Genomic DNA, 15,252 nt, shown 5'->3' with positions numbered 1-15,252 from the left:
AGAGACTCTCTGTTTGCTGCAAGTGTCTATTGGATTAGATTCAATACAGTGATATTTCTCTAAAGGAAAAGTCTAGGGGGCCAGCAGTTTCATTGAATTTGGGCCAGCATGTAACCAGCAGAGAAATGTGAGCCATTGGATGAAATCTCATACCAATCTCACACCATCAAATCATGATTGATGGCTAATTGATGGCTAACAATCACAAAAACTGCTGGCCCCTAGCATTGCTCTTCTCTAAATTTGCTATCCAATTTTATTCTTGTCTAAATTTTATCAGATATTATCCAATAGACGTGACTTCCAATCAAATTGGAAAATTTGGATCATTATCTGATCGACAGTTTGAGCGGGTAAAGTTAAGATGCTTTTACATTTTAGTAAATTTTCAAAACGACAAATATTGAGTATAGAAACTTAGAAAGAGGCAATGCTACTGCTATTTCCAAGGCATATAAAGTACTGCAATAATATTTTCTTTTGATATTTATGTGATTCCAATACAATGAACACCATATAAAATCATCACATGCTTATTTTTTTGTGGTAACTAATTCGAAATGCAAAACAAAACATATTCCTTATTCTTTTAAATAAAGAAAAAAATCACCAATCTTCTCCTCGCTAAAGTACTAAACAATGTACAATTAAGGAATAAATAAGAATTTTGGGGTTGAATAAAGAAGACAAACATGGCACCAACGTGCAAATAATGTGTCATGGCTTATTCTCAACATGCCGAGGGCCAGCTTCTATATGGATCCTTAAGTGCAGTGGTGTTGCCAGGCCGCGAGAAAACCATCTACATACATGGTTCCATTACATAAACGAAAACCGATTAATTTTACTCGACTCAACTCTAAGAACATATTATTAGATTATTTTCTTAATATAAAATGCATTAAGTTTATCTTAATTGGTGTATCATAGAATTGTTCAAGTACCTGATAATTCTCTAGTGTCCGCGACTTAAAACCTGCACTACAATAATCAAAATAGTACTCCCATGTCCTGATGAACTTTTCATCAAATTTGAGGTCCAAGATTTCACTAATAAGACAAACAGAATTTTCAAATATTGTTAGTGTAAGTAGTAACAAAAGAAATTTCAAGACTTAACTGGTAATGCAAGTAGTAAGTTCAATTTAAAAAACAGTAAATATGTTACAATGAAATTAATGACATACTTCTGCTTTTTCATGAAGTTTCTTCTCCACCGCCTTAATGTTTGGTGGTAATGAATTCCAATGTTCTCAGTGTGCTCCACACTGCATTCAAGAATTTTCATTTCATGGTTAAGAAAGAGAAGAATGAATGGATTCTCTCATGGTCATTTAACTTAGCAGTAACATGCATATGAATTTTACCATAGTCTCGATGCAGCCGCCATGGCTGATGTTATCCTACTTAGGCAGGGCAAGCATCCCCCTGGAAAAATATATTCCTTTATGAAATCGGAACTGCGTCGATACTCGTCGTAACGCTCGTCTGGGATCGATATGAACTGATAAATAAGATAACCATCTTCAATAGTTAGCACCAATGTAAACTCCACATTTTTGTAGCAGTAGTAGCATGTATTTACATCATTTCATGAAAGATATACCTGAAGAACTAGAAGTCCATCGTCTGCTAGTACTGATTCGCAACAGCCGAAGAACTCTTCCATGTATTCATGACCAACTGCTTCTATCATTTCACTGAAATATCCTTCTGCAAGTTATGCTACATGTTGGAAATACTGCTATTGTAGGTAGTTCTACTTTTTCATAATTAAAATGAAAAATAGCTTACCAAGATATAATCCTATCATATTTGAATGTCTTTGGTAGTTGGCGATAATCACACAGAAGAAATTTGATATGGTCCTGAAAATCATGCATTCATCACAATTAGCATGATACTCTTAAAATAATCTCAATTACTAAAATGAAGAGATTTAATATCTATCATGAACATGTTTCAGTTGGTCCATATATTAAGTTTACCATGTTTTTGCATCATATTTTATGTTAAGAAAATCGATGAAATCACACTAGCTTGTCATATACCTGAAGTCCAGCATCTCTAACTCTTTCTTTTGCAAGTTTCAATTGCTCCTTAGATAAAGTGATACCAGTGTATTTGCAACCGGTTCGTTTGACGACTTCAATAGCTAAACTTCCCCATCCGCACCCAATCTCAAGAATTTCATGTTTCCTACCTATTCTAGCCTTCATTTATTTAAAGAAAATTGAATACATTAGGCCCTTCACAAGCTAGCAACTAAAATATTGATGAAATAGCATTCAAAGGTACTTACTTTTTCAATGAGAAGAGAGATTTTTCTCATTTGTGCATCTTTCAAGTCTTCATCTTCATTCTATCAAATTTTTTAATAAGAGAGGAAAAATGTGAACAATAGCTTCCTTAGAAATTGAGGAAGAAATATCTTTGAAAAGTAAATTGGAATCGAGCATCAAAATGTCGTAATGCTTGCCTTGAACACTGCACTTGAATATGTCATTGTTTCGTCCAAGAATAATGCAAAGAGTTCATTGCTCTACAAACAAACCAATGATTGATTGTAAGTAAATGATATGAAGATCCAAAAACAAGCTTGATAGTAATTTGTAGCTAAAAGATTGTATCTAACATAAACTGCAACTTATTACGCATTGGCTTCTTTTCTATTCTAGTTACAAAAAGTTGAAAGAAAGATCTAAAACATAGAAAGATATAACCTCCTAGATGTTCATGCATGTAGCAACCTCTTATGAAAATTTTAGAGATGGATACATTTAGCGAAATATACATCTGTGATTTCTAAGTGTGCATTATTTGTTCAATGAAAAACTTATACCAGATCATAGTGTCTAGAAATGTTGCGGCGCGCCTGTGTGAGAGTATTTTGCCTTGAGTAATGCTCAATGAAGAACTTCGCAGATGCTAAACTAGCTGTAAGGAAAATTGGTGTCCACCAACCCCTGAAGACATAAAAAATGAGGAAAATTTTGAAAAAGCATAATTACAACAATATCAGTGCTTCAAACAAATCATAACCAACTTACCTATTCTTCTTCAATTTTGAATTTGAAACATTAGAATCCCTGCTTGCTATGAGAATCTGTAGAAAACACAAAAGATACATGGAACTAAAAATTAAAGTCTGAATTACACAGTTGTAATTAGATCCTAATAGTATCTCCAATGGAGTATTTTTAGACTATTACTTTTGATACTTTCAAGAAGTGCATTGATTTAGAATTAAATATGCATTGGAGTTGATTTATGAAATGAAATCGGTATCACCTTAAAGATATGATATCACCTTGATAGAGAACCAATAAAATTTAGCCACTCGTATAATTATGTTGATGAAATAATTTAAAATAATATAAAATTCTAATTTAACTACTACTAAGCATTGGAGAAGTAAATTTCATTTTTAATTTCAAATTACTATTTATGACATGGTCCAAGAAATGTTCTTGTAGGATCCAAAATGAAATGAAATTAGAACGAGCATTGGAGATGCTCTAATAATTATGCTTACCAGAAAAAGATTCAAAAGACCTTCATTTTTATCAACAAAAGAAAAGTCTCCATTAATATATGCATCTGCAAGGCCTAAATCAGCTTGGGTCATAACCTAACAATCACAAAAAACTATGTTAATTATTTTATTTTCTCGCCAACAACTAGAATGAAATCAATCAATAACTTCAATTTATGCATAAATCAAAAGCAAATACCTTCCAATAAAATTGAGGACTATGGACTCTCATAACACACTTCAGAGAGCACTTTATATCAGTTCCCTCGAAGGTAAACATTGTTCCTCCTTCCTCCAATAAACTATAAACTCCCCAAGACAAAATACATAAGTTATTCAATAACCTTTTACATGTCTAATTCAATACATAGAACATGGAATAGATGGAATATTTTGGATTTAGTTGCTGCCAAGAATTGAAATAAAATTGAATCAAATATCATCTAGAGAGCATAATGTTAATTGAACATGATACTACCAACTTGAGAGTGTAAAAGGCCCATATTATATGAAATAAATGTCTACCCATTGCTAGAAGTGAACTCACATTAAACAACCGGTAGTAACATAGGAGCTTAGGAATCTTGTCACAAAAAGGCGCGCTCCAAGTTCCTTCCAAGAAGGCACCATGTGTTTTGGGTTGGTTTGGAGGGAGCAACATCTTCCAAGAATGCCATGTGCAGCAGTCATGCCAGCCTGAAAATTTTTGTTTTATAGATCATTTCTTACAACTCAACATTTGAGAAGAAAATAGGTTCATCAAAAGAAATTTGCAATTTATGTTAGCCATCACTGTAGTATATATAGAAAGAAGCATTAAGCCTTAGATGTCTCAAATACAAGAAAATATTACTTTTATATTTTTCATTTTCATCATAATAAAATTTACTTTAACTACCTTCAATCCATCTTCATGAAATCCATAACCTGAAAACCACAAATATATGCATATATCATATGTATATTTGAAGTATATCAAAGTGCCCGGACATAGTAAAGGTTATTATATAAACAAAAAAATGATTAGATAGCTAAGCATAAGTTATGTCATCAATCAAAAATTTTCCTGCAGTATTTGTGTATGCATATTCTTTAATGTTTGATATATATACATATCCGATCTTTACTTAAAAGTTGATTTTTCATATAGAAGCTTATAAACCAAAACTTGTTTTTCCCATCATTTTGAAAGATCTCAAACACTACTAGTGTTTAACACCAAATTGAATGGCAAAAACTAGAGCTGAAAGCTAGGGCCTCAAACCTTGGTAGGCGCCGCAAAACCAAATTCTTCTTTTTCCTTGAATATTTTCAAGTTCTTGTGAAGCCCTGAATGCAGCAACTGATGGAACTGGATGTCCAGTTGACCACTTAAGCAAGGTATTTTCCGGTGTATGATCTGGATTTAGAGTTACAAGAAAAGGTAATCTTGTTTCTCCAAGATTCTGCAAATAGAAATACAAGATCGATTAACAAGTTTTATTCATGGTTCACTTTTCTTCTAGTAGATTTCAATTATGTACAAATGCATTATAGGAATTGTTGCTAACCTGAAGAATGTTGAGCCAGTATGTCACACAAACTCTGTTATTGTTACATCCAAGAAAATTCCATGCACTCCATGCTACTGGGTTTCGAGGCATTAAATTTTTGTCACGATGAAGAAAAATGTCACTGCCAATAGAGATCAAACAATAATTGTGCATTTGGACTTATTTGAAGATAGAAAATAAAAGATCTTTGATTTTTTTAGCTCTTAGTTGCTTAGTTTATTCATTTGACATACATGGACAGATGAATTTTCATATCCCTAAGCAAAAAAGTTTCTAGTCCCAAGGGAAAAAGCCATCTTCCGTTGATGAATTTGATTAATTCAAATTTGAAAATGTAACTACGACAAGCTGTGTTGTCATATTCCATGTTAGAAGAAATTTTACCTGTACACATATTGAAAAGCACCGAGAATTCTTCGCTCATCATATGTCGCTGCGTCTCCTAATAATCTCAGTGTATCTGGAGCATGCGTCGCCATTATGCAGCCGTCATATGTTTCTTTAGAACCATCTTTGTACTGCAGAACACATCCTGCAATAAAATTTCTAGGCTTCTTACTTGAACAACATCAATTATTTGATTTAAAAAGAAAAAAAGTGCATGCCAAAAATCAAAGTAACAAAGGAATGGTCTAATCACTCACCTCCTTCTGTTGTTGAAACCAATTCCACCTCACAGTTAGTAATTATTTGACCACCTTTACTTACAATCTCGTCTTGGACCTAATTTTCATAACATGTAATCAATGTCAAACATTTTATTCATAGCTTAAGCAGAATAACATAGGTTCAAATTTTTAAAAGTACTACAAACTCAATCATAAATGGCACCTTCTTAACATAGCTTTGCGAGCGCCATCTAACAGTTAGCCATTGCGGCCTTCCAAAGAGCTGTGGAGAAGGGCCAAGTGAATTAAGAAGCATTGGATATAATAAGTATATCATTTTCATCATTATGCAAAATGTGACAAAAATGGAAGCAATTTAATTTCCTTAATACCTGAAGTAGATAGTGATTGCGACAAAAAGAGAGAACTGAGAAAGCAGAAAAACTCATAACTCCTTCAGAAGAGCAGGACCATATAGAACCGCATATTGGAATCTACATTCATTCATTCCATATAATAACAAATCACTAACCAAAGAAATATTTATAAAAATCAAGAGAGTCTAATAAAATGCAAATAAACTCACAAGATATGCTTTCACAAATAATTCAGAGTAACCCCTTGACTTTATGAATTGTTCCAAAGTCTCATTGCGGTCCATATCAAGATTGTTGTCAAGCATATCAAGATAGCTGCATATTTAATTGAAAAATGAGACAATAAACTCAATTTATCATGATATAATCACTCATGAACCGGCAAATAGCATTATGCTTCTCAATTTTCTTTAATTACAGAGTCCACCCTCTCTATTTAGTATATTTTTCTTATTATATTTAAAAAACATATATTTAATATATTGACAATTACCCAATAATTTAGCAAGTTAGTCTTTAAAGTTTCTGAATCCTTTGATGGTGACAGAAAAAGCTTAATAAATAAGGTAACAAACAACCTTGCAATTTTTGGATATAACTCACATTTCATTGACAATCAAACACAAACAAATAATGGAGTCATTAGCATTAACTATGTTCATATAGTACTATTTTGAAGCAAGCATTAAGCAAATAAAAAGTGTAGGCATAGATAAAGAACTACTTGCCTTATAACATCATCTTTGAACTTGATAATTTCTCTAACCATTTGCCAGAAATAAGGGTTGATCACATTCTTTTTCTGTGCAAACAAGCTGGGCAAACCATTCCTGCTGCCCCATTCGCAGCCGCGGCCGCTATCAAGGCTGACGGCAAATGACATGTCAGATACTTCCATGTCAACTCTAAGACTTTCAAAGAACTCCATCATGTTAGGATAAGTTACCTGTTCAATCATTCATGTTATATTCAAGGTATTAGTTTCATAAAAAGAAAAATAAAAGATAAATAATTCTTTGACTTTTTAACTTGAAGACACGCAAGTCTCTAATTAATTGAAAATGAAAAAATATCCCTCATTTTCTAGAATGTGAGACATTTAAGTTTTTTCATCCGAAACATACAAGGACAAATAGGTTCCTTGTAGGGACTTAAATGTCTCGTGGTTTAAAAGTTGAGGAACACTTTTTATTATTTTCAATTAGTCGATGACTTATATGTCTTTCAGATAAATGATCAGAGACATATTTGTCATTTTCTCTAAAAACAATTGGTGTTTTAATAGCAAAATTAGTGATTTGCTCTATTCTTAGCATATGTCACATAAGTATAGTAGATATTTATATTATTTACCATGGTTAATTATCTTTTAAATTATAAAAAAATTATTTATTCGAAATAATATAAAAACTCACTATACTAATGTAGCAGATAATCAATTGAAACAAAATAAATAACTAACTTTATTCTCGAATCACCTAAAAATTTCTAGCAGAGTCAAGTTACAAAAGTACAAAACTGCATTTAGAAACTAACATTTTCAAAATCAGGAATATTTTTCAACTGCTTGCTCTCCTGCATATAGTACTGCTAGTTTACAACTTCTTATCATATCATATTATATATCTTGTGTGTTTGTAAAAATATTGGCATCTCTGGTGGGATGGCAAAATAATTTGATCGAGGATAGATACTTATAACTAAAAGTGAAAAGAAGAATGATGAAATTTTTTTAACATAAACCAACTATTATTTCTGTTTTATTATTTATTGTGGTTTTCATAAGAAATGACTTTGTAAATTTCTTACCAATATCCAATATGAAAGGTGAACCGTCAAAATCGCCCTTGATTTTTTAAAACACAAACAAAAATACTTTTCACTTGATAACACAAAATATCTTTAAACTATTATAAAACATAACAAAAATAACTAAAAATAATATTTTTTAGAGTAAAATAGTCATTTTGACACTTGAAAAATTCTGTTTTTGTCAAAATAGACCCCAATTTATTTTTTACAAAATGAATCCCAAAAAATATATATCATTTGACAAAATGGCCTCAACGTTAACTATTCGATATTAACGGAGATGTCTAAGTGGCACGTTAAAGGCTTACCTAAAGGGTTAGAGTGATATATGTGGGTCGATTCACATTTTAACAATTTAACCTGAAGAAAATCCTAAGTCTCAAATTGAGCAGGTGGTGGAGCAAAAATGGAAAAAAAAAATCTTTATTGACAAATAACAACGTTTTATCTGCGAGAACAACTATGAGGGCTGAAGAAGGGAAAAACCATTTGATGAAACCTACTTTTTGCCACTAAGAGGTGGTGATGCTAAAATTGAATACTCGGGTCAATCCTGGACGTTGGTTTTTTCGTTGTCTTTCTTGGTAGGTATGTCGTTTTGAATGAAACCTATTGAAATAAAGCTTGTGATTCTTCTTATTTATTGAATCTTTTCCCTTTCTCTTCCTATTTTAATAGAAATTGAGAATGGGATGTGGCCATGTGGTATTTTGTTTGAATTGATGAAGAGGAAGAAGAGATTAAAAAAAATTAAACTGAATGTTAAAAGGAGCAAAAAAATGAAAAGTTTGGACAATGGGAGAATTATAAGGCAACAGCTATGAGGTCATTTGTGATTGAAGGGTACATGAGGAGGATAGAAACTTTGTTGTTGGTGCTTGTAATTGGGGTAGGGTAGCTATAGTTATATTTATGAACATGTTCTCATTATTTAGGTAGTGAAAGTTTTGTTGTATGATAGTAAAAATTAGTAATAGAGAATGCTACTTTTAGGTGTAGTGAATGTTGAAATTGTATCCAAAATGAATATGTATTTCTTGAACATGTGCTAAATACAACAATGACGATTTCTTGTCAGATGAGATTTTTACTGTGAATGAATAGAAGTCAACTGAAATGTGAAAGAGTGAAATAGGGATTTAAGTTTAATAATTTTCCATCTAAAACGGAATAATATTGTAATTTCATATCTAATCCTTCAGGTAAGCACTTAATTGTCACTTAGACATCTTCATTAATATCCAGAGTGAAAAATTAACGTCAAAGTTATTTTGTTAAACGGTGTCTATTTTTTAGGGTTTATTCTGTTAAAAACAAATGTTGGGTTCATTTTCATAAAAACAGAATTTTTCAGATGGTAAAATGCTATTTATTTTAGTTTTTATAAGTTGCAGACAAATTTTATAACAAATCATTTGTGCATTTGGTCACAAAAATTCGTAAAAATATTTAGATCATTATTACAAAGTACATAAAAAAGTTATATAAAAATTTGATTTCTAAATATTTTTTTCATTTATTTGGTCATTAACATAAATAAATCGCAAAAAAATCTATTTAGAGTAAAATCACAAAACTTTAAAGATAAAAATATTTTATTTTTTTTTTCATGCTTGCGAAAAAATTATATTAAAATTAAGTATTTAAAATATTTTTTGAAAACATATATTTAATGTTAAATTTTTTTTATATTTAAAATTTTTTAAAAATATTTTTGTGTTAATAAACAGATTGTGCTGACAAAAAAAAAAATAGATTGTGCAGATTCTATAACACTTATTCCGTACATTATCTCCTTCGTAACGTTATGAAAATTTTATTAAATACACTTCTTTTATAATAAAATTAAAATTTGTACTAACATGCGTCAAGTATTATTCAAGGTTATTATGTATAAAACTTTAAAATTAATTTTTAATAAAAAATAATATATTATAATACTATTTTTTTAAAAAATTTAAATTAATAAAAAATAATATAAATAATTATATCTTTACATATTATAAATATATTAAAAATTTTAATTAGTTGATTTTTTCATAAATTTTTTATTAAACGCTTTAACTGATATTTTGAAACTTTCTATTAGTGAAATTTTTTTTCTTTCAATTTATAGTCATATGTATATAAAAAATAAAATATTAAATTAATTATTACTATAGAATATATGATAAAATATAAAATATATATTAAAAATAAATTAAATAATATATTTATACATAGATATATAATAGTTAATATAATAATTAATTTTTTTAAATTTCTTCAAAGGGGTAAAATATTTTTTTTTGTTTATGATATTTTTTGACCCAACAAGTTAAGTGTTTGTTGCTGCTAGCCAATGTTGTTATATTTATAAAGTAGAATTCGAACTTTTGATCGTTACTTTAACAAATGAATGAGTTTACTATTGGTTAAATTACACAGTTGGTCTCTATATTTTTAATGAAATTGCAAATTGGTCCCTACACTTTAAAAGTTTGTAATTAGGTTTCTAAAGAGAATTAAAATTTGTAATTTAGTTCCCACCGTTCAAAAAATGTTTGATTTAACAGAATATTCTCAAAATATTCTCTATTTTGAACATGTGAGCTGCACATGTCATAATAGGGACCAATTTACAATTTTAGTAAAAGTATAGGGATCAACTGTGTAATTTAACCATTTGAAAATGACCAAAAATTTCATAGACTATCTGAATCCACCCCGCCCCTCCCCAACTCTCTCACTCTCACTTTCTCACTTTCCAAAATGGCACCCCAACCCCAACGCTCTCTGTCTCTCACCTCGGCTCACCATCGTCGTGCCTCTCGTCTCCGTCACCGCGTCGGATCAACTAATAAATTGAGTTGCTATTTTTATGTTGATTTGTTGCTATTTTTTTCTTAGACATTGAATTGTTCGCTTTGAGCTTGGGATTGGAATTGTTCTCTTCCATTTATCGGTGTTCAGTATTGGAATTTGATGTACCAGAATCACTACCCACATATGTAATGAATCTATTCTTTGGCAAGCGCACCAAATATCGTCAAGTAATAATGCACAGTGGAGTGGGATCGTATCCACAGAGATTTGATTGATTGAGCAGTTTTGGTTAATGAGCTAATTAGTTAAGCTAACCAAAGTGGAATTGAGTGCTGTGAATTAAATTGCAGAATTGTAAATGGCTCAAAAGTAAAAGAAAGCTATAAAGTGGAGAAAAGTAATTAGTAAGAATGTAAAGAACAGAAACGTAAATGACTGAATTGTAAATGGGAATAGGAAATAGCAGAATGTAAATAAAGCTATAAAGAATGTGGAAGATAAGAATAAGGGGAACGCCCAGCTTCTTAAGTGGCACGCCCCTTGTGTTGACATCCCTGGCGTGTCACGCCTTCGAACCCAAGTAGAAATCCCAGAGTCTTCTTTACAGTTTACACAATGGTTAGCCTGGCGTGCTACGCCTTCGAACTCAAGTGGCACGCCCAGGCCTTCTCTTCTTGCTCTTCTTCTCTGGGCACTTGAACTGGCGTGGCACGCCTTGGTGTTCAAGTGGCACTTGAACTGGCGTGGCACATTTGTGTTCTTTTTATGGTCTTTTTAGATAAGATAAAGGGGTAGATGATGCAGGTCATCAGGATTGGAAGAGAAGAAAAAATTGTCGTATGAGAGAGGCGAGATGGAGGAAGGAGGCGAGACCTAACTCGTGAGCACAAATGCGGTGGATCCGGCATAGCGATGGTGAACCGAGGTGAGAGATAGAGAGCGATGGGGTTGGGGTGTCGTTTTAGAAAGTGAGAAAGTGAGAGTGAGAGAGTTGGGGAGGGATGGGGTAGGTTCAGATAGCTTAAGAAGTTTTTGGTCACTTAAAATAGTTAAATTACACGGTTGGTCCCCATACTTTTACTAAAATTACAAATTAGTCCCTATTGTCAAACATGTGCAGCTCACATGTTCCAAATAGAAAATATTTTAAGAAGATTCTATTAAATCAAACATTTTTTGAACGGTGGGAATTAAATTGTAAATTTTAATTCTCTTTAAAGACCTAATTACAAAATTTTAAAGTATAGGAACCAATTTGTAATTTTACTAAAAATATAGAGACTAACTATATAATTTAACCTTTATTATTCGATCAACCCAAATTAATTGACAAAAAATGATCTACTGTGAAAGGTTATTCCCACTGAGTGGTGTGCCCATGAAAGAGAGGCGGCCCCCCAAATAAGGAAAGGAGGAATGACCATTGGACTGCACCACATCACCAGGACCACATCTGACACCCACCATGCTTTGGTCCACGGATTGTTCCCAGTGGTTCGAAACTTGATTTCCCCCCTTTTCTTTCAAGATTTTATTAGCAGTTATCAATTCATTGAACAAAAAAAAGAAACACAAATGTTATTTTTGTAGATTTTTTTGTATTTTTTCCTCTTTAGTTTATTTTCTGAATTAAATTAATTAAAAATATTTATAAGAAGAATGCTCAAACTACCAAAACAGTATTGAATGTTCATATTGGACAAAAATTAAATAACTTTTATTAAGAGATACGAACGATAAATAAATTTTTAAATAAATTAAAAATAAAGATTATTATATTTAATAAATGACTTCTTCAGTTAATTAAAACTTTTTGTGTAAATATTTAGATAATTATTTAAAAGATGTATAAAAAAATTAAAATAAAATTTAATCTATAGGTTTTTTTTATAAAAAAACATTTTCGTCATTCAAAAGTATAAATAAATAATATTCACTTTAAATAAAATCATCAAATTTAGAAAACAAAATTGTCTCAATTTTTTAATAATATTTATAAAAAATCACATTCAAACATAATTTTTTATTTTTTAGATATATATTTAATATTTAATTATTTATGTCATGTTCATAAATATTTTTAAGATTTATTTATTATTTACAATTTTTATCAGTAATATAAATTTTTTATACAATTTTGATAATTCATCCGACAAAAAATAGACATTAGTGACGTGTATATGTTTATATGCGGCTAAAAATGACCCAACACAAACTAATTAAACACTACAAACGCTAACTAGGTTTTATTCCACTTATCGCAATCAAAGCATCATCAAAGGAAAATTCTTCTATTTTGACAAGTCAATTCCGATCCGATGTTCTACTATTACGTGTCCATACATGCACTCATCAATATTTTTATGGTACTGAACTAATAACAAAAGAAATTAATTTTCACCTTTTTAAAAAAATTGATAAAATATCATTATTTAATTGGAGAAAGTAGAAACACATATGTATTATCTACGAAACTGATATAATTACATGCATGTTGAATTTGTTATCAATCTGATTCATTATATACTAAAATCAACTATTAAAATTAATTATTAATAACTGATTTTAATAATAAAATTTTTATTTGTTATCAATAGCATTAATGCATTTTTTCCATCCTCACTTTGTCATTTAGTCAGCGAAATAATGAATAGCGTAAGATTAAGAATAATGATAACGACTTACCATGCTCATCATCAGTGTGTACTAGGTAATATTTTATATGAAAAATTTAAAAATATTATTTATATACTAAAATTAACTATTAAAATTATTTATTAATATATTTATATTTAAATATATTATAATTTAATTTTTTAATATGTATTTTATATTTTAATATATATTTTATACTAATGTGTATATTTTAACATAGTTAAAAAAAAATTAGGTAATTAATACTATACTTCGTTTTTTACACTAAAAATATTAGTCTCTTAGCATTTTTTTTAATATAACCAGAAAAAGAAAATATTTGTTTCTTTTCATTTTCCTTCTTTTACAAAAAAGAAAAATCCTTCTAGTTTAAGGCTATTTAATTTGCCTGTCTCCCTTAGTACTGTTTTAGATAATGCGGCCAAGATTTTGAAACCAAGAACAATTTTTGCAGAATTCAATCTCTCCAAATAAGTAGTAGAAAGTAACCAACCAACCAACCAATAGCAGAAGAGGAGTGGCAACAATTAAAACCAAAATTGAAGGCAACGAAATAGGAGTAGTTAACAACAAACCAAATAATTCAAAGTATTCCTACAATAATGTTTCAGCCTTTCAGCATTCATAATATGCAAATCGAAACATACCAAACAATGTGAAAAACAATGCAATGAAAAAATTGAGTCAAGTAATTCTTACCCGGTTAAAGACCATGAATCCAAGGTCTAAATCAATACCATCAACATTCACAGTTTTGGCATGGCCTCCCAAATAATCTTCTTTCTCGTAAAGTGCCACCTTCACTCCCTCCTTAGCCAATACATACGCGGAAACCAATCCACTTATTCCACCACCCACCACTGCCACTCTCATCTTTTCTTTTTTCTTTTCCCCTTAATACTACTATTCAGTTATATAAATTGCTCGCACTGAAATTTATATATGTAGGCGCACACACTATCCCTATTTGTGAGGTGAGTTCTAGCCTACACCTGACCAATTGAGGCAGTTGGAACACCTTGTACTTTTTGCACTGTTGGCAATCCAACCTTGAAACACGTGGTGTGTGCTCAGTATTAAGGGAGTGGCATGTGGTGGATATTTTGACCGGCAAACAGCTTTATAAGGTGTTATCAATATTGTATTTTTGTGTCTGGCTTTTGGGGGCATATATATAAGAAAAATATTAGATAACTATTAAAATTTATTAGTTTTTATCATTAATTAGTTATTAATATTTAAAAATTTGAGATCAAATATATTATCGAATTATTATTAAATTAAAAATTTTGAGTTAATAGTTAAATAATAATAAAAAATAATAAATGTTAATAGTTACTAACATTTTTTATATATAATATATTATATAAGTTTAATTTTGATGTATTTACAATGTAAAATATTTTATATAATTATGTAATTATATTTTATTTTATGATCATTAATATAGTCAATATAAAAAATAATTATTTTAATTAATATAATATTATATAATTAAATAAATATATGTATAAAATTATTTTATTTAGATAATATATTAAAATTAAATTTATATTATATATGGCAAATGTATAAATATATTTTTGTTCACGTGGCCTATTTAATTGGATTCGCTGATGTTCAATTATTTTCTTTAATCCCACATACAGGCTCTTAAAAGAAATTCAATGCTATAGATTTATATGATGAATTGTGGATAAAAAATAATTTATAAGAGAAGTAAAATTTTGATATTTTTTATGAAATGAATTGAATTTTTATTCAACCGATCTGTGTTTTACAAAATTAAAAAAAGGGTTTGTATTGAGCTTTTAAATAAATTAAATAAACCCAGGTTGTTATTTTTGAATTGTAAAAATTTAATTATAAGAGGGTCTTTTTTTAGTGTTGTTTGAGAGAGAGAGAGA

The 15,252-nt window shown here is 29.9% G+C and overlaps 1 protein-coding gene across 5 annotated transcripts; it reads right to left on the bottom strand.

Moving 5' to 3' along the window:
* Positions 1-561: 561 nt before the first annotated feature.
* On the bottom strand, positions 562-14,246 carry LOC130948526 (uncharacterized). 5 transcript variants are annotated; one of them, XM_057877284.1, is made up of 24 exons: positions 14,045-14,246; positions 6,802-7,019; positions 6,283-6,388; positions 6,089-6,190; positions 5,920-5,979; positions 5,733-5,811; positions 5,473-5,620; positions 5,086-5,209; positions 4,800-4,980; positions 4,434-4,462; positions 4,083-4,231; positions 3,735-3,837; positions 3,536-3,631; positions 3,051-3,106; positions 2,843-2,966; positions 2,480-2,542; positions 2,303-2,362; positions 2,052-2,213; positions 1,795-1,868; positions 1,607-1,700; positions 1,368-1,504; positions 1,188-1,268; positions 945-1,050; positions 562-802 (listed from the first exon to the last, which is right to left on the bottom strand). In XM_057877284.1, the coding sequence occupies exons 1-24, from the start codon at positions 14,216-14,218 to the stop codon at positions 731-733; spliced, it is 2,598 nt and encodes an 865-aa protein (XP_057733267.1). In that variant the 5' UTR covers positions 14,219-14,246; the 3' UTR covers positions 562-730. The 5 variants fall into 5 exon arrangements, 4 of the variants coding, with proteins under 4 accessions (XP_057733267.1, XP_057733268.1, XP_057733269.1 ...); XM_057877285.1 differs by lacking the exon at positions 14,045-14,246 and adding an exon at positions 8,389-8,862; XR_009073087.1 differs by lacking the exons at positions 562-802; positions 945-1,050; positions 1,188-1,268 and having other exon boundaries at positions 1,378-1,504; positions 1,607-1,713.
* Between the last annotated feature and the right edge of the window lie 1,006 nt (positions 14,247-15,252).

Source organism: Arachis stenosperma, chromosome 9 (genome assembly GCF_014773155.1).
Source record: "Arachis stenosperma cultivar V10309 chromosome 9, arast.V10309.gnm1.PFL2, whole genome shotgun sequence".
Taxonomy (NCBI): Eukaryota; Viridiplantae; Streptophyta; class Magnoliopsida; order Fabales; family Fabaceae; genus Arachis; species Arachis stenosperma.
The sequence above is the reverse complement of the archived record's forward strand: the minus strand, read 5'-3'. Positions and strand labels throughout refer to the sequence as shown.

Coding starts and splice junctions, on each gene's coding strand:
- LOC130948526 (XM_057877284.1), bottom strand. CDS start 14,218: ATGAGAGTGGCAGTGGTGGGTGGTGGAATAAGTGGATTGGTTTCCGCG. Junction 4,232..4,433: donor TTCATGAAGATGGATTGAAG/GTAGTTAAAGTA, acceptor AAAAATTTTCAG/GCTGGCATGACTGCTGCACA. Junction 2,543..2,842: donor TTTCTAGACACTATGATCTG/GTATAAGTTTTT, acceptor GTTTGTTTGTAG/AGCAATGAACTCTTTGCATT.